General features: G+C 45.2%; 1 protein-coding gene across 1 annotated transcript in view; it reads right to left on the reverse strand.

The window, feature by feature from the left end:
• Positions 1-19,695, reverse strand: part of LOC139276893 (lethal(3)malignant brain tumor-like protein 1) — a 77,768-nt gene that overhangs the window by 37,185 nt on the left and 20,888 nt on the right. The window contains exons 5-7 of the mRNA XM_070894888.1: positions 7,799-7,946; positions 5,780-5,894; positions 1,111-1,205 (exon numbers count right to left, since the gene is read on the reverse strand). Of these exons, the coding sequence (XP_070750989.1) occupies positions 1,111-1,205; positions 5,780-5,894; positions 7,799-7,946 (358 nt within the window). The remainder of the gene's footprint in view (positions 1-1,110; positions 1,206-5,779; positions 5,895-7,798; positions 7,947-19,695) is intronic.

Here is a 19,695-nt window from a genome sequence, read left to right on the forward strand (position 1 = left end):
CAAGCTGCCGATTCGGTATTGCCCATTTTGCGCTATTGCTGAAGTTGAATTTCACCCCATTTATCTCTGTTGTTGCGATCAACAAATGACTGGGGGCAATTTTAACTTGTATTGCGGGCCAAAAAATGGGTGATAGCAAATCGTTGGCCCGTCTTACTCACCCCCTTCCTGTTTTTCTTTTCCATTGACTTCAGTGAAAAAGTAAATCAGGCAGAGTGTAAAATGGGCTGTCGATCTACTATCACCCGGTGATAAATGGTGAAATTACAACCACTGTGTCAAGATAACAATTTATTATAATTAATTTAAAATTCCTATTTAGGTAGTCCCTTTGTAACTTCTGTGAATAGCGCATGTTAAAAAATAAATCTCCAAAAATATGAATGTGTTAATTGACTGACAGCACGAATATATTTAAATCACAGTCCTGGTGACATACATAAGGCCCCAATGTAATACTGATTTCCACACAGACAGTCCCCATGCTGAATAAGCCCGGCCTACTTGCACTGAGCAGAATGCAGCTAAACCATTCTCCCTTAAAGTGATCGCTGGAGACCACACAGACAAGGCCAAAAAACAGGTTTGAGGTGGATTTCTGGGAGGGGGGAGGGGAGGAGCAGGAAAGTGTCACCACAAAAATCCTACCAGCTATTTTCTGACCTTCTGCAGTCCGGCTTCTGGTAAACCCCTGGCACAGATCTGTGAATGGGCCACTAGATTTCCTGCCCCCACTATCCCAATCAGCGAACTGCCTATAAGCACTTGTTTAGCATAGACAGCTCACCAATTCGATTCAGACGAGGCTTGACCATGAAAACGGCTCAGGCCACTGAGGAGTTTAATTAGGCTGGCGGTGGGCTCACTCCATCTACTGCCCACGTGCTGAACCGGGCCAGATAAAAATGAACCCCATAGTTTCCTTCTCTCCAGTTTATGCTCAAAGTGCTCCTATATAGCTGAACTACGTTTGTGATGATGTTCTAAATGCCTGGGAAAAAGGCGAGTAGGTGGATTCCGTGCAGATATTGAGCCATTTTGATCAGATTTATTATTTCAGACAATGCTGAGGTTAGTAACAACAAAAAAGCAAGTGAAAATTATCCTTACCTCTCGAAAAAGTTTGACAGGAGCAGCAATGGCCTTTTCATCTTCTAAATATGAAGTCCAAGACCAGATTTTGTTCTTTCCAACCACAGATGCAGCTTAAACAAAATACACTAAAGATTTAGTTTACTCTACTTTTAAATATAGAAACATTTCCTTTCATAAATTCCAAATTCATATCTAATCATACTGTTTAATTGGGTTGTTTTCTGTATAACACCTGTTTAGCATGAGAATGTCAGTTATAATATCAATTTAAGTTCTGCTTGAGAGATAATTTCCTTACAGTCAGCAAGAATTAAAATCTCTGATCTATCTTTGAAAATAGCTTTAAAACAAATAAAACTATGGATGACATTCCACAAGATGTAGGTAGCACCGGGGTATTATTAGATACAAATCAAATGTCATACATTACCTCCCCTTAAGCTATGTATTTATTACAGCATAAATCCAGGATAGATTCACTGCAAGAATAAAGCCTACAGTGTAAAAATTGCCAGTGCAGATATGCTAGTGTATACCCAAGAGATGTGGATTCAATGTCATTTTTGACTCCAGAATCTTGCGAGGATAAATGTGACAATGCTGCACTATAGTAGCTACCCTGAAATTTGCTCAGCAACAGAAACACCGCCGAGGTCATACCAACACCCAAGAACATAAAAAATAGGAGCAGGAGTAGGCCATTTGGCCCCTCGAGCCTGCTCCGCCATTCAATAAGATCATGGCTGATCTGATCTTTGGCTCAGCTCCGTTTCCCTGCCCACTCCCTATAACCGTTCACTCCCTTATCGCTCAAAAATCTGTCTATCTCCATCTTAAATATATTCAATGACCCAGCCTCCACAGCTCTCTGGGGCAGAGAATTCCACAGATTTACAACCCTCAGAGAAGAAATTCCTCTTCATCTCAGTTTTAAATGGACGACCACTTATTCTGAAACTATGCCCCTTGTTCTAGATTTCCCTGCAAGGGGAAGCATCCTCTCTGCATCTACTTTGTCAAGCCCCCTCAATATCTTATATGTTTCAATAAGATCATCTCTCAGTCTTTTTAACTGCAATGAGTATAGGCCCAACCTACTCAATCTTTCCTCATAAGTCAACCCCTCATCTCCGGAATCAACCTTCTCTGAACTGCCTCCAATACAAGTATATCCTTCCATAAATAAGGAGCCCAATACTGCGCACACAGTACTCCAGGTGTGACCTCACCAATACCCAGTACAATTGTACCAGGACTTCTCTGCTTTTATACTCCATCCCCTTTGCAATAAAGACCAACATTCCATTTGCCTTCCTGATTACTTGCTGTACCTGCATACTAACGTTTTTGTGTTTCATGCACAAAGGCCCGCAAGTCCCTCTGTACTGCAGCATTTCGTAATTTTTCTCCATTTAAATAATAATTTGCTTTTTTATTTTTCCTGCCAAAGTGGATAACCTCACACTTTCCTACATTATACTACATCTGCCAATTTTTTGCCCACTCACTTAGCCTGTCTATATCCCTTTGAAGATTTTTTGTGTCCTCCTCACAACTTGCTTTCCCACCCATCTTTGTATCATCAGCAAACTTGGCTACATTACACTCGGTCCCTTCATCCAAGTCATTAATATAAATTGTAAATAGTTGAGGCTCCAGCACTGATCTCTACTAGTCACTGCTTGCCAACCGGAAAATGACCCATTTATCCCGACTCTCTGTTCTCTGTTAGTTAACCAAATCCTATGTTGCAACGCTTTTTATTTCTAATACAATCTCTGCAACTGGGCAATTTCACACTTCATGAAAGTACAGCAACCCTGCCCTATATTTTTATGTTGTCCCATGCATCTTTCCTTATTTGCAATGCAAGTACTATAGATCCAGAAAATTTCTGACTCGGGCTCAGATCCAACCAAAATGGATTGTGTTCAAAGACAATAATTGTAAATGTTTCCATAAGCATGCTGTATTATTTATGTTCCAATTTTAAATCGCAGCATGTTGGAAACTGGAGGAGCGCCTAGTTCCAATTACACTGCTACCCAGAGTAACTCGGTTATAGTTGACAGTACTGATGATTACCAGGGCATAAAAGTACTGCCTCTTTGTGGTCACTGAAAGCTCATGGGCCCACTTCTAAAAATTGTACAACATGCTTCATCATTCCTCCAAGTCCTAGTCAGGAAAGGAGCTTTCTTAAATTGCTCAGTGCTAGCACTCTTGCCTCTGACTAAGAAGGATGTGAGTTCAAGTTCCGCTGAAGGATTTGAGCATATAATCTGGGCTGAATGTCAGTGCGTTACTGAGAGAGTGCTACATTGTTAGAGGTGCTGTCTTTCAAATAAGACATTAAACCTAGGTAGTCTGCCTGTTCGGGTGAATGTAAAAGATCCCACAGGACTCTTTCAGAGAAGAGCAGGGAGTTCTCCTGGTATTCTGTCAGCATTCATCCCTCAACCAACATCACCAAAATGAATTATTCAGTGTTGTTTGTGGAACTTTGCTGTGATCAAATTGGCTGATGTGTTTACCGACAAAAGTGACTACACTTCAAAGTATTTCATTGGCGACGAAGAGTTCTGGCATGTTCTGAAGACACTAAATGTGCTACAGAAATGCAAGTTCTTTCTTTGCAGCTCCAAATATATCACTTAAACAGATTGGTAAACTACAGTGACCAGTTGAATTATACGTGTGCCTTGCCCTCCAATTTTCTCTTATGTTAGGAATGTGACTCTCTTTCTTTTGGTGCCAACCTCTGACTTCTTCGCTAAGATTGAAAATATTGCCATATGGGCTATTTGTGAGAGTGAACTTGTGTCAGGCAGCACGCTGGAGTGCAAACCTGCTGTACCATTCGGTACTAAACTGTCTGCAATTAATAAATACTGCAAATAAACACTTATTGTATTTCACTAAACTTTGCCGATAAGTACACATGCCAGCACATTGCCTTGTTTCACTGTTTTGTAGAATTGCTACTGCAATCTATTTGACAAGCATGAGAGGATGTGCACATGAACCAAACTCATACAAGTTTCTCTCTGGATGTTTGACCTCGTGTCAGTTGACAATGCCACTAAACCCAGGAAGAATATCAAAAACTGAGATGGTAGTGAGACCAGTTGCAGAAGAATAAAATTCAATTTCTCCACTGGCTGCAAACTGGAACTGGATCTTTTTACTGATTTCAAGCTCATTAAAGCTAATAAAGGTCCGTCTGTTGCTTTAGTAGTTGCTGCTTTCTGCTGAATTCCAGTCATTACTTACTTTTAATTGAAACTGAAGCAAAAGTAACTGGAACACTAGAAGGAGCTAGCATTTACATAGAACTTTATTGTACCAAAGTGCTTCACATCAAATGAATTGTTTTTTTGAAATGCAGTATTTGATCTTGACAACATCATCTGAAGACATGGGATGAGCATTCGGGTGTATGCTGATGGCACCCACCTCTACCTCTCTACCATCTTCCTCGACCCCTCCACTGCTCAGTGTTGCCAGACTGCTTATCTGCTATCCAGTCTCGGATGAGCCTCAATATATTCCAGTTAAACATTAGGAAGACCAAAACTGTTGTATAAAACTCTGTATCACTGCCAGATTCCATCCCCCGCAGCCCCCTTCCAGACTCAGGTTGAAGCAACTGCTCAGAGCCTAGCGTTTTATTCAATCCAAGCTGAGCTTCTGACCCCATATTCACAAAGACTTGCCTACTTCCACCTCCATAACATTGCCCACCTCCATCTCTGCTTCACTCCACCTGCTGCTGAAACCCTCAGCCCGGCTTGAATATTCCAATGTTCTCCTGGCCAGCCTCTCATCCTCCATAAACTTCAGCTCATCCAAAACTCTGCTGCCCCTTTTCTATCCTGCAGTACATTCTGCTCGTCCATCACTCCTGTCCTTGCTAACTTATATTTGTACCTGGTCCCCCAATGCCTCCAATTTAAAATGCTTATCCTTGTTTTTCAATCTTGGCTTGTCCCTCCCTATCTCTGGAATTCCATCCAGCCTTACAATCTCAGTCCCGGTAGAACTCTACATTCCCTCTGGCTTGTGCAAGCGCCCCACCCACTTTCCTTTGCCCCACCATTGGTGGCTCTGCCTCCACCCAGCTCCGCTTTGGAATTCCCTCCCTAAACCTCTACACCTCCCTCTCTTCCTTTAAGACTCTCCTTAAAACCCACCTCTTTGACCAAGCTATTGGTCACTTTCTCCTAATATCTCCTTCTTTCGCCCAGCATCCATTATGGTCTGATTATGCCTGTGAAACACCTTGTGATATTTTTCTGTGTTAAAGGTGCTTTATAAATGCAAATTGTTATTAATGTTGTCACAGGTTTTGTCCTCATACTAAATCTTACGTACAGTTTGACTTGCTAATGCAATTGAGAATACAGCTGCAGGAACTGGCAAAAGGAAAATGACAAAGGCTTCTATGGTTACCTTGGTTATCAGGACTGAATGACTGCCTGACGTTTTGTCCGAAAATACTTCTGTCTCTATCTGATGATAAGAGGGCTCTAATAGAGTTGAGTAACATCAGTTCAGTTAAACAAGGAATAATGAGTTTTACTCAATTTGAAAAGACTAACCACATAAGAAACTAATTTTTCTTTTTCTTAAATTAGATTAATTTGTTTTAAAAGGACACAGATCATTGAAGATCAGAACATACTCTGTCCAGTGAATGTGTAACTGGGTTCATCAAGACGACTTGGTCTAAATTCCATGTGACTGTTGTCATCCACGAAGTGTTCTCTGATATTTTTTAAGTCTTCTTTCCTCTCGTCCTACAAAATATTGTGGCATGGAAAGAAGTCAGGTTTAGGAGTTTGCTTTACTTGGCAATTTTTTTCAAAATGAAGCTTAGACTGCAGATATACTTCTGCATTGATGTACGGTATAAGATGCTTTACATTGACACAAATGTGGCGTTATAACTCAGGAGTCAGCTCCTGATTCGAATGCAAAACACAATGAAGCCTAGTAGGCTTTTCCCTCAGGAGGCCATTTCAAGCAGGTGGAATATTACTTTAGTCCAAGTTGAAATGGACTTTAAAAAATACTCTTCTCGGTAATTCTTTGAACGTGGCACTGAATCTCTTGAATGTTTTAAACAGTGGACGTTCCTACCTTTTGACTCCAAGCATTAAAAGAATAAGCACCGTGGAGCAGAGAGCTCAGGATGTGTAGGACTCATGCGCAGGAGTTCTCTCCTGGTACGTAAAGTTCAATTCACAGCCTGTGCTTTAACTCTGATCTTGCACACCACAGGCTCTGTAGTCTAGGACTCTATAGCTACTCTCCAGGTAGTATGTTTTAATCCTATTTTTTTATTATTTTTTGTATTACAACATAACAATCAAAGGGTATAGTCTTTAGTGAATAATATCAGTGGTCCACAGATCAAAGACACATCCACTAACAAGGATAAGTTTCATCTACTGTAAACTGACCCCTTCTTCACTCATCTGACCTGATAACTTTGCAGCCAGCCACTATGGCGGACCACTAGGAAGCACAAGCGACCTCTTGGGTTTGACTTTTGCTTCCAATTTTCCTTCCATCCTACCGGGTAATCCTGAAGGCTCTGCCTGGTGCCTTCTGGCAGGGTGTAGGTTAGATTGGGAAATGGCTTTGAACTTGTGTTAGTCACTGTATGTTAGTGCTCTGGTGTTCAGCTCCAGTGTGCCATCATTATTTGGCTCCTACTGTAGATTATTAGTAGACTGTAGATGATGACATGAATGTCATTTTGTTTTTATTAACAGTAATTTTCTAAGAAATCAGGTTTCTCTGTACACCATAAATTAAAGTAAATTATTTTTTTCTTCCACGTGCAACTACTCATAGGAATATGTAAATTATTATTACTGGATTTCTCAAACAGAGCCAGCAAACAGAAAATCTAAGGTTGCTGCTGTGGAGGGTAGCAACGGTCAGTGTAAATACAGATCAGTACCTGAACAAAAACCAGGACAGCAGCTATGAAATCTATGCGTAACAGCAAGACAATCTTATAGTTGAGTACATTATGGGGTAGATTTTGTGCATTTGTGCTCCGGGAGCAGAGCTTGTACCTGTCGGGAATTCGGGCATGGAGGTCAGAACACCCTCAGGATTTTCCATCTGTTACAATTAATGGACAGAGCAGCCTGCAGTGCCCACTAATGTTTCCTCTATTTTATTTTGGTTCGCAAGCTTTTTAATTGGCTGTGCAGCCCATTCAATTTTTGCGTGTATGCGCAGTTAGTTCCATCGTAAAGCCGGTGAGCAGCTTGCACGGGACCTCCAGATCGCTGCGTGGCCGCACAGCACAGCAGGAATATCGGTGCCCACTGACATTTGCTCCCAAAATGCCCTCCTAGCAAGCAAAGCTCTGCGGCAGGAGCGCAAATTGTAAATTCTACCCTCACAAGTGCAGTGTACGTGTACTATGAGTATATTAAATATAAGTAGAGAGAAAACATGCAGAAACATTAATGAAAAATCAACAGAAAGAGGCCAACTCTATAACATCAGCTATGTGTAGCACGCTTTGAATTTCTCAGATTTATTTTTAATTATCAATTTTCTAATTGCAGCACAACAGCATTTTTTGTATGTATTTGAAGGTGTTCAGAAATACTTAAATGGTCAACATTTTATATCTAATCAAACTGCGGCAATTAAATATTGCATCAAGCATACCTACCGCCTGCTCTGACTCAGTTAATTCATAATCATATTCTTCATCTGATTCTGAACTAGGACTCAGGCACACTTTCCTTTTTCTTTTTTTAACCCGTTTTAGTATTGCGCCAGCACTTCTCTTGACTGCTGCACTCCCCATTCTGAGTGACCTGTTTATTAGACAAAAGAAATTAGCATATCTGCAGCTGTCGTATAAACATATTCAGAGGAATAGAAGACATTGAGCGATGTACCTGAGATTGTTAAAATAGACAATCATATAATTAAGAAAATTAATTGATTCATAGAATGCCATACATATCTTAAGATCTATTCATAACCAGACAGCTGCAAATCTGTTTCACATATGCACTAATCTCTTGGGAAAAAAATCTTCTCAATTGAAGGTAACTAAAAGACCTGTACTTATATAACACCTTATCACATCTCAAATCTCCTCACAAATCAATGAATTACTCTGAGTACATCGACTTGTTATAAAGACAAATGCTGTAGAAATTTTGCACAAAGAAAGATCCCATGAATAACAGCAAGATGATCAACCAGCTAATTAGCTTTAGGTCTAATGGTTGAGAGAGAACCCCCTATTCCTCTCTGAATAGTGCCATGGGATGTTTAACATCCACCTTAACAGAAAGGAAATACCTCAGTTTAATAGCACCTTCAGTATTATATAGGAGCATCAGTTTAGATTGTGAGCTTAAACTCCTGGAGGTTGAAATTTGGTTCTGTACACCACCCGTTACCACACACGGGAGGCGGCTAATGGGCGGCAAATGCCTTCCGTCTTCAGTAAGCGGCACCAACGCCTCGCCCTAAATGAAGTTGGCTCTTTGGTTAATGTCACCCGCGTGGTGACGTCATCCAGCGTACAACGCCTCTTTGACGCCTGTCGCGACATTTGTTTTGTACAGCGAACTGTCGGTTGCACAGCCAGGAAAAAGTGGTCGTAACAGATCAGATCTCAGGCAGAATCGCCCAGAAAGGAAGGTTAAGATTTTCTCTTTATTTATTTCTGCATGTTTTCATTAGTTTTAAGAGTGGGGAAGTGTGTGTGCAGATCGTAGAAGTTTGAGTTATTTGTTTTTGCTCTAGCATGGCGGCAGCCTCCCGTCGGGAAATTCAGTCGGCCTCTGAGCTCCCGCCCGACAAAGAGTGTGCAATGCCACTTTTTAGCGCTGCTCTCTCATCTTTGGGCGTACAAATTTAGGACTTTGAGGCTGGACCTGACATTCGGCGCTAAAATCAACGGTAACAAATTTCAACTCCTAGGCTTTCGGCTTCAACCCACAGCCTTCTTAGAGGCAAGAGTGCTATCAACTATACCATGTCAATTTTGTTCGTCAAAGTTCGTCACCATTCTCCGCCTGCTCCACGACGACATGCAGGCAGTGATCCTTTCCAACGGATCCATCACAGACCCAATCCACGTCCGGACCGGGGTCAAACAGGGCTGCGTCATCGCCCCAACCCTCTTCTCAATCTTTCTTGCCGCCATGCTCCACCTCACAGTCATCAAGCTCCCTGCTGGAGTGGAACTAAACTACAGAACCAGTGGGAACCTGTTCAACCTTCGCCATCTCCAGGCCAGATCCAAGACCACTCCAACCTCTGTCATCGAGCTACAGTACGTGGACGACGTGTGTGTCTGCGCACATACAGAGGCCAAACTCCAGGACATAATCAATGAGGGAGGTCTTACTGCAGTTGTACAGGGCCTTAGTGAGGCCTCACCTGGAATAGTGTGTTCAGTTTTGGTCTCCTAATCTGAGAAAGGACATTCTTGCTATTGAGGGAGTACAGCGAAGGTTCACCAGACTGATGATGTGGAATCGGTATGGGTGGAGCTACGGAATACCAAAGGGCAGAAAGTGCTAGTGGGAGTTGTGTACAGGCCACCAAATAGTAGTAGTGAGGTTGGGGACAGCATCAAACAAGAAATAAGGGATGTGTGCAATAAAGGTACAGCAGTAATCATGGGCGACTTTAATCTACATATTGATTGGGCTAACCTAACTGGTCGCAATGCGGTGGAGGAGGATTTGCTGGAGTGTATTAGGGATGCTCTTCTAGACCAGTATGTCGAGGAACCAACCAGAGAGCTGGGCATCCTAGACAGGGTGATGTGTAATGAGAAGGGACTAATTAGCAATCTTGATGTGCGAGGCCTCTTGGGGAAGAGTGACCATAATATGGTAGAATTCTTTATTAAGATGGAGAGTGACAAAGTTAATTCAGAAACTAGGATCCTGAACTTAAGGAAAGGTAACTTTGATGGTATGAGGCGCGAATTAGCTAGATTAAACTGGCAAATGATACTTAAAGGGTTGACGGTGGATAGGCAACGGCAAACCTTTAAAGATCATATGGACGAACTTCAACAATTGTACATCACTGTCTGGAGTAAAAATAAAACGGGGAAGGTGGCTTAATCGTGGCTAACAAGGGAAATTAAGGATAGTGTTAAATCCAAGGAAGAGACATACAAATTAGCCAGAAAAAGTAGCATGCCGGAAGACTGGGAGAAATTTAGAAAACCGCAGAGGAGGACAAAGGGTTTAATTAAGAAGGGGAAAATAGAGTACGAGAGGAAGCTTGCCAGAAACATAAACAATGACTGCAAAAGCTTCTATAGATATGTGAAGAGAAAAAGATTAGTGAAGACAAACGTAGGTCCCTTGCAGTCGGATTCGGGTGAATTTATAATGGGGAACAAAGAAATGGCATACCAATTGAACAAGTACTTTGGTTCTGTCTTCACAAAGGAAGACACAAATAACCTTCCCGATGTACTAGGAGTCCGAAGGTCTATTGAGAAGGAGGAACTGAAGGATATCCTTATTAGGCGGGAAATTGTTTTAGGGAAATTGATGGGATTGAAGGCCAATAAATCCCATGGGCCTGATAGTCTACATCCCAGAGTACTTAAGGAAGTGGCCCTAGAAATAGTGGATGCATTGGTGATAATTTTCTAAGTCTATCGACTCTGGATCAGTTCCTATGGATTGGAGGTTTGCTAATGTAACACCACTTTTAAAAAAAGGAGGGAGAGAAAACGGGTAATTATAGACCAGTTAGCCTGACATCAGTAGTGGGGAAAATGTTGGAATCAATCATTAAGGATGAAATAGCAGCACATTTGGAAAGCAGTGATAGGATTGATCCAAGTCAGCATGGATTTATGAAGGGGGAATCATGCTTGTAAGAGAAATTTGGCATTAGGGGTACCAGCGGGACAAGGGTTAAAGTGCTGGTTCCTGCATAAGGAGGTAAAAGCTTTTCTTCTCACGCCTTGTATCTCTTCTCACGCCTTGTACATTCCAGCTCCAAGGCTCCAGAAGGTACTGTTATGGGTTGGGATACCAGATAGTATTCCAACATGGAATGTCAATTGGAGAGAACCTAAACAGACCGCTGATAAGGCGGTGAGAAGAGACCAGAGAGAGACTTCATGGCACCAAAGGAAATGTATAACAAATTCCAACATAATGATACCATTCTGGGAAGGGTCGAAGATGGTCACGAGATCATGGCCTGTCAGTCAGAGCTCATGACCTGTCAATCCGGAATAGTACTGATAAGGTAGTCCAATTAGAGAAGTAGCGCTGATAAGGTAGTCCAATTAGAGATCTAGGGAGGTCTTGTCCGGGAACAGAGGGGTTTTTGAAATGTATAAAAGTTGTATGATTGTGCTGTTCGGGGAGCATCCCCACTCACAGGCGGCTGTGATGCGGGTTGTTCCTGGACGTTCGCAATAAAGATCGTTATACTTTGCCATCTGTCTCTGTCTGCTAACTTCAAGAATCGCTACGTGGGCTGGGACGAGCGTCGACCCTCTATATCAGTGGGCCCGCTCATGGGAAAAGAAGCCTTCCCTCTCTCCCCCAACATTTGGCGCTGCGAGCGGGGTGCGGACTTCCCGAACGGAACAATGACCCAGCTGTTGGGGTGAGTATGTTTTAATTTACCACCTTCAAGTTAGAGCTGTTGCATTGTAAACCGCAAGGGAAGGACATCCGTACAAAAGAACCGTCTGTAGTGAGTCCCGGAGGGACAGAGACGGAGGACAAGGACGATCTAGGGGTGAAAGGGGGTCAAAAGGTGCATCCTAAAACGCGCGCATGGAGGTAGCACGGCAGTGCGAGGGTACGACGCAAGGGAAGATATAGAGGGAGGGAGAGGTCTATTGACCCGAAGCGGTATGAACGCACGGTGCTGAGACGAGAGAGAGAGGGAATAGAGAAAACGTCCCTGAGCAGTGACGGGATATATTGACCCAAAGCGTGCAGTGGTACGAGTGTATGGCGCAAGGGAAGACATATAAATAGCGTCCTGCATACCTGACACGAATTTAAGGGAGTACCCACGATCCTCATAGCCCGAAGAAGATGGGTAACTCGGCAAGTAAAGGAACAAATGGAGCTGGTGAGGGAATGGGGACCCAGGCCATTAAACAAGGGAAAAGGGGAGAGGGTAACCAGGGACCCGAAGGGTCTCTATTAGAATTACTAAGTAACAAATATGCAACCTTAATGGAAGGGATGAAGCGGAGAGGGTGGCAGCCCACGGATGCCCCTGATAGGCAGAAAAAATGGTGGGATAGTCAGACCAAAAACAAGGTTAGAATGGCCCAGGCAATTATCCTCACCTGCTACCGGGAACTAGTAAAGGAAATAGATACCCATGTTGAGCTGATTCAGAGATTAAACACGAAAATAGCAACCTTAGAAAGGGGCGTAAAGGAGAACAGTAAACCCCTACAGTGTGCACCAGCAATATCCAACCCAAAGGCAGCCCCGATAGCCGCTCCACTGTACCCCTCCCTGGAGGAAATATCAGTAGGAAGGCCTCCAGATGGTGGAACACAGAGAGAGCCCCCGGCATATAATGAATACATACAGGCAGCTCCCGTACGCATGACTACCACCCCTGCACATGGACAGCAACCCTCTCACGTCACTATACAAGAAGTTCCCCTTACCCCGCATGAGAGACAGACACTATTAAAGGATCTACCCACACCCAAACCCAATAGCAGAAATACAGAGTTCTGGCAAAAGGTTGAGGAAATGTTCGATGCGCATAACTTAACCTTAGGTGACATACACAGTTTGGTAAAGGCCAAAACCGGTAGTGTAAATTGGCAGAGGGCTACCCTAAACGTGCAAAATGGTGGCTGGATGACGAAAGGGAACCGGACCAAGCCACAGCGGTTATTAGACCTAAAACACGGGATGGATGGATGTTGGGGACCTATAAGAACTAACTGGAGCAGAATATTAAAGATAACCCAGAAGCCAAACGAAACTGCAGGCGAGTATGGGGAGCGCAAATGGCTCGAGTATAAGGACCGCTCCGGTGCTAATGATCCCGAGAAGGATGACGAGGCATTTCTAGAAATGTTTAAGGATGGGCTGGGGGAGGCGCATCAAAAGGTCATTAAACTAGGATTTAAGATAGGGGATGACTATGATGAGATCTTAGAGTAGGCACAGAATGTAGAGGAGCTAAAGGCTGAGCAGAAGGAGAAAGTGTAAAAGATGGTGGCAACAGCATTAGCAACAGAAGGCAAGGAAGGGGATGGGGACCTCCGCGCCGCCCCCTTGACATGTTACACGTGCCATCAGGGCGGACACACTAGCAAAGAATGCCCACGAAAGGATGCCAGAAAGGGGACGTTTATGTGCTATAATTGCAATAAACCGGGACACATGGCAAGACACTGCCGAACACAGAAAGGGGGGGAGGCGGGGAAGGGTCCCCAGCAAACCGGGAAACAAACTGGGACGCCCATTACCCGTGAGGAACTGGTGGAGATCCTCCAGCAAAAAGTACTGCCCCCGCCGGAGCCACCCTCTAATGAAGAGCTCCTTAACCTGCTTAAACTGGCTAGTGGTGGCCGCTAGGGGTTACCGGCCCCCGAAGGAAGGTTGGAATGGCCAACGTTAGATCCCCGTATGTTTATTAATGCAGTGTTAGGGGGCCGGCAGTGCAACATGCTAGTAGATACGGGAGCGTCGGTATCCATAACCAACCTAGACCTCCCCCTTACCCAGACCACGGTCAATATTCAGGGAATATGGGGGGAGATTTAAAAAGCAACATTGAGTGAAGTAGTACCTCTGGAGATACAGGGCATAATGATACCCATCCAATTCTGGTGCTGCCCTAACCCAGAAGGCAACATACTAGGGATAGACACTTTGAGGGAAGTAGGGGCACTTATAGACCCCCAGCGGAATCGGATTATATGGGGAGGGAAACATCAAACCGAACAGAAGTTCGATTGCCCGGGACATCCGCAGCAGCGAGTGGCAAGGATAGTCCCAATCCAGCCCGAATGGGAAACGAAGGGAGTGTGGGGCAGTGTCTGCCGACTATACTCGACACTGTGGGCACGGCACAAACAGGATTGTGGGCTGGCCAGGATGAACCCGGTCAATGTTCCCGGGCCGGAGCATAAGGCCCATCAACAATACCCCTTAAAACCCGAGGCTGATGCAGCAGTCCACCAAATAGTCTAAGAGTTAGAAGCGCAAGAGGTGGTGAAGCCAGTAACAGCCACCACTAATTCACCGGTGTGGCCTGTGAAGAAACCCGACGGGACTTATAGGTTCACCGTTGATTATACCGCCCTGAACAAAGTCACCCCAAGGGAATACCCGATTGTGGCGAGCCCTTCGACTGTGTTCAATGGCCTGAACCCAGAACATAAAATCTTCACGGTACTTGACATAGCAAACGGGTTCTGGGCCATACCTCTAGAGGAGGAGTCACAGAAGAAGTTTGCCTTCACTATAAAGGGGAGACAATATACGTGGACCAGGGTGCCCCAGGGGTTTCACAATAGCCCAGGAATATTTCACCGGGCATTGTCAGGGATCTTGGAACCCCTGGATGTCGGGGAAGGAAGCACTGTACTACAGTACGTGGACGATATTCTTATCACCTCAGGTACTGAGGCACAACACCTGATGGCCCTAACTACAGTACTAGGGGCCTTACAGTGCTCGGGGTTGAAGGCTAACCCTAGGAAAGCCCAGGTCGGAAGAAGGGAGGTTACATACTTGGGATACGTAGTATCCCAAGGGAACAGGCAGATGCCCGCTGATAGGAAGGAGGCTATTAGAACTATGCCTAGACCAGGGACAGTGAGAGGGGTTCGACAGATATTGGGGCTATTTAATTATTGCCGGAACTTTATCCCAGAATATGCAGAAATGGCCCAGCCGATACAGGATCTAGTGAAAGGAGGTAAACCATCCCAGGAGCCTGTAGACTGGGGCCACCCCCAAGAGGCGGCATTCACACAGCTTAAACACGCCCTTATGAGCGCACCCGCCTTGGGGTTGCCGGATCAGAATAGGCCCTTCCACCTGTATATGTACAATAGTGAGACCCACTACAATGCAATGGTAACCCAGGAACACGGGGATAAACAAAGACCTGTCGCATACTACTCCACGAAACAAGGAGCAGTGGCCGCGGGCCTATCTTGATGTGTCGCAGCCCTTGATTGTGCGGCATGGGCCGTGAGGGTTAGCGAGCCTATCATAATGACCGAGCAGATTATCCTGCATACACCGCATACCCTTGTGGAACTGCTTAACACTGGGAGACTAAGGACGATATCAGATGCACGACGCGCCAATTGGGAAGCAATGCTTTTGCCCCCAAATGGCGCCTTGACTATCATAAAGGATAGCGGGAATAATCCCGCAGGCTGGATAATCACCAAAGGCAAGGAGCACCAGTGTGACTCCATGGGGAGCGAGGAAGAAGGGAGCCAGATTAAGGAAACCCCGCTCGAAAGGGCAGATATGGATCTTTATGTGGATGGATCCCGTCGATACGTAAACAGAACCCCCCGGACAGGGTGGGCAGTCGTGGACAACAATGGGCAAGACAGAGGAAAGGGTGCCCTAGAGGGAAATCTATCAGCTCAGGTAGCAGAATTGGTAGCCCTTACCAAGGCACTGAAACTAGCAGCAGGAAAAAGGGTCAACATATACACTGACAGCCGGTACGCTTTCAGAGTGGTGCACGACTACATGACTGCTTGGAGGAGGCGGGGATACGTGACTTCGGGAGGGGGACCCATTAGGCATGAAGAGATAGTCAAGGGATTGGTAGAAGCTTCCCTCCTCCCTCAGGAATGTGCAGTAATAAAAATTAAAGCGCACTCAAAAATCACAGACAGGCACCAGCAGGGAAATGCCTGGGCAGGCGAAGCTGCCAGACAGGCAACTGAAGTAGACATGACCCCGATTGGCTCATGTATCACACAAACAGAAGAAATAAACATACTCAAGGTACAGGGAGAATCCACCCCGCAAGAAATAGAAGGGTGGGAACAGAACGGAGCGAGAAAGGGGGCGGATGGAGTGTGGAGGAGAGATGCCAATGTGGTGGCCCCGGAATGTCTCCGACAGAATCTATTGGGTCTCTACCATGGGTACACCCACACCGGTAGGACCGGCATGATAAACCCCATGTCACGATGTTGGTGGTGGGAAGGAATGGGGAGAGACGTAGAAAACTATTGTCGGAGGTGTATAACATGCGCAAAATACAACCCGGGAAAAAGGATAAAGGTCCGACTGGGACACCAACCCCGCCCAAAGGGACCCTGGGAAGCCCTACAAATAGATTTTACTGGGCCACTGCCCAGCCAGAGGGGAAAAATGTACTGCCTGGTAGTAATAGATCAATTTACAAAGTGGGTAGAAGCCTTTGCCACCAGGAATTGCACCGCCGATACAGTGGCTAAAATCCTGGCTGGGGAAATAATACCCAGGTGGGGGATGTCACTGCAGTTGGACTCAGATCAAGGTACACATTTTACGGGGAAGTCATGAAAGCCTGTGCCCTGCGAGGGATTAAACAAAAATTCCACATCCCGTACCATCCGGAATCGTCCAGATTAGTAGAGCGGATGAAAAGGACCCTAAAAACTGCATTGGCCAAGGCAATCGAGGAGACCGGGAAGGGGTGGGTGGAGTTACTTCCACGAATCCTAATGAAATTAAGAGCCACCCCGAACCGAACCACCGGACTGACCCCCTTTGAGCTAATGACAGGCAGAGCTATAAGATTGCCTGAAGTATTAGTATCTGGGAGTGAGGACGTGGGACCCTACAAGGACAAGATACGGAGGTTCGTCATGGAGCTATGTAAACAGCTGCATGGATTACGAGCGCAAGCTAGGGACCAACAAGCCATTAAAGATTTAGAAAGGGATAGGAAGGAACAAAAGGTTCAGGTACCCACCATAGGGAGCCAGGTCATGGTGAGGTTGAATCCCGAAAGACCCGGACTCTCACCAAAATGGACCGGTCCCCACCAAGTGATCATGATCAGCGACACATGCGCTTGCATAGATATGGGGGGGTATTGGTAGATGGAAGCACTGGACCCAGTTGAAACGATTTGGATCTTAACCGACTGGTGAACACCGGAAACGTTGTGTTTTACAGGATCCTATTCCTCCTTGGAGCCGGGACGTCCTTCGACGAAGAAAGCTACAGACCCCAAGGCCTATACTATAGAACATCTGAAACCATTAACTGTGATCCGAGAGCCTTAGTGGTGGTAGCCGGTACAACAGTAGATTTAAATTGTAGCATTGGACTAACTGGCATAACTCAATTCAACACGGATGTCAATCGACATTGGGGGTGGACCAATAACCAGGGCATAACAGTAATAGTAAACAAGACCGCAGTGTGCTTCGTGCTAGAGAAGAAACAGAGAAGTTGTACTCACAGGGAGGGGGCACAAATAAGGTGCACGCCTGTCTTTGCCCAATTCTCAGGGAGATCTCAACCAGGGGATACCAGTTGGAGAATATGCCCATGTGTGGGTACAGATCAGTGGTGTTGGGACATTCGAGTCTGAAATAGATCCACCACCGTTGCTTCAACAACCACTCTGGGAACTACAACTCTTTATAGTACCACCACACATCCCCCTCCCACATGCCCGTCCATAAAGACGGGAGTCACAGGGGGATTAGTAATAAGGAAATCTAAGAAGACGATACATTTTGGGGTGCGGCAACGGCTACTTACGGTGGTCCTAAACCTCACGGATATCATCCTTCCTAGCTTCTGTGGAATGAGACTATAAGTCTGTACCAGAATCTGACTCAGAGAATCCTTGAAGGCCCGGAATCCACAACCATGAGATTCAATACCAGAAAGGGGATAGAACGAGGTCGAACGAAGAGAGATATACTGGAAATGCTGGGCACGGGTTACGCTGCGGGCCTTGCAACAGTGAATACCATAGACCTGTATGCGATAGACGATAGGGTCAATACCTTGACGCAAATCTTGAGGGGTGTGCTGGGGAGGGACATGGATAACCAAGTCCTACAAGCGCGGTTGGGAGATGGCACGGAAGGGGAACTGTTACAGGTGGCCCATACCTTGCAGAAACATGCCAAGACAATAAATTTGATCCACGCAATGGGGAACGATATAAGTAAACGATTACAAGCTGAGATAGTTTGCTCCGGGTATGGAGCCTGGATATTAAGTGAGGTACAACATAATTTGGAGCAACCCCAAAATGGGGACATACCAGATTGGATCCCAAACAGTTTATTTAACAATTGGACTCTAGATAAAAAAGTGAATAACACGTGCGAGGTACGAAGGAATAGTCACGCATGGGTGCCAAAATTCAGATGTATTACTGGGCGAGTGAATATGATCAGATTTGTGTTGTCCATACCACAGTATGATGTAACAAAGGGAGACCCCTTATACCAGATTGATAATATCGGTGAAGTGAGAAACCAAACTCGGTTGCGTTACCATCAGCCTGCTAGATGGGCGATTAAAGTTAACAATAGTACCAGAGGCATTGCCATAACCGACTGCTATAAAAATAAGCAAGTGGTTTTATGTCGAGGTACGCCACGAATGACGAATGATGAGTGCGGATCCCACCAGATAAACGGATGTATGCTGAGTATCACTCCTCTTGAACACGACCTGGAAACCATCGCTGCCCCGCAAGGGAACAGAGAGTGGTGCGTGTGCACGGGGGCAGCCAACCTAACCATTAAGACCAGGGGAGGAGTCACCCCGTGTCTTCATTAGTCCTAACTTCTGCTTCAGACATAGACATAGACGGATATCATATACATCCCGAGGCAACGGAAATCATCCACGGAACAATCACGGATACCCTCCGAGAGGGGTACAAAGAGGCGGTATGGGAACCGCAAGGCAAACAGATACCGGAATTAAATGAGGAACAATTACGTCTGGTGCAAGGAATCCAAAATCAAAGACGACAGTATATCCGGCTGATGGAAGAAAGAGACAATTTACAGAGAGACACTAACGCAATGCTGGCTGATCAGCCCTGGTACGCAAAGCTGTGGGACATTGTACTTAATATTCAAATTCACCCATGGATAAGAATATCACACGTACTTGTAGTAATACAGGGCCTGGTTCTGTTGGTCATGATTGGATTAACATGTGCACGAATAAAACAGGCCAAACGACACGTCAGGGCACGCACTATGATTAAAGCCATAAGGGATGAAAATTTAAGCAGTCCTACAGGAAGGACTTACCTTATATAACTCTGTGGGAAGGTTTCAGGAGGTCCCGAAGCTTGGGAGATGGCCACCCAGGTGAACGAACCTATCTGGAACTCGCCTACAGGGAGATAGTTGTCGGGAATTATGGCCAGCTTGGCGTATAGCCAAGGGCCAAAAGGGGGGGAATTGTAAGAGAAATTTAGCATTAGGGGTACCAGCAGCACAAGGGTTAAAGTGCTGGTTTCTGCATAAGGAGGTAAAGGCTTTTCTTCTCACGTAAAGGCTTTTCTTCTCATGCCTTGTATCTCTTCTCACGCCTGGTACATTCCAGCTCCAAG

The sequence above is a fragment of the Pristiophorus japonicus genome, chromosome 12 (genome assembly GCF_044704955.1).
Source record: "Pristiophorus japonicus isolate sPriJap1 chromosome 12, sPriJap1.hap1, whole genome shotgun sequence".
Lineage (NCBI taxonomy): Eukaryota > Metazoa > Chordata > Chondrichthyes > Pristiophoridae > Pristiophorus > Pristiophorus japonicus.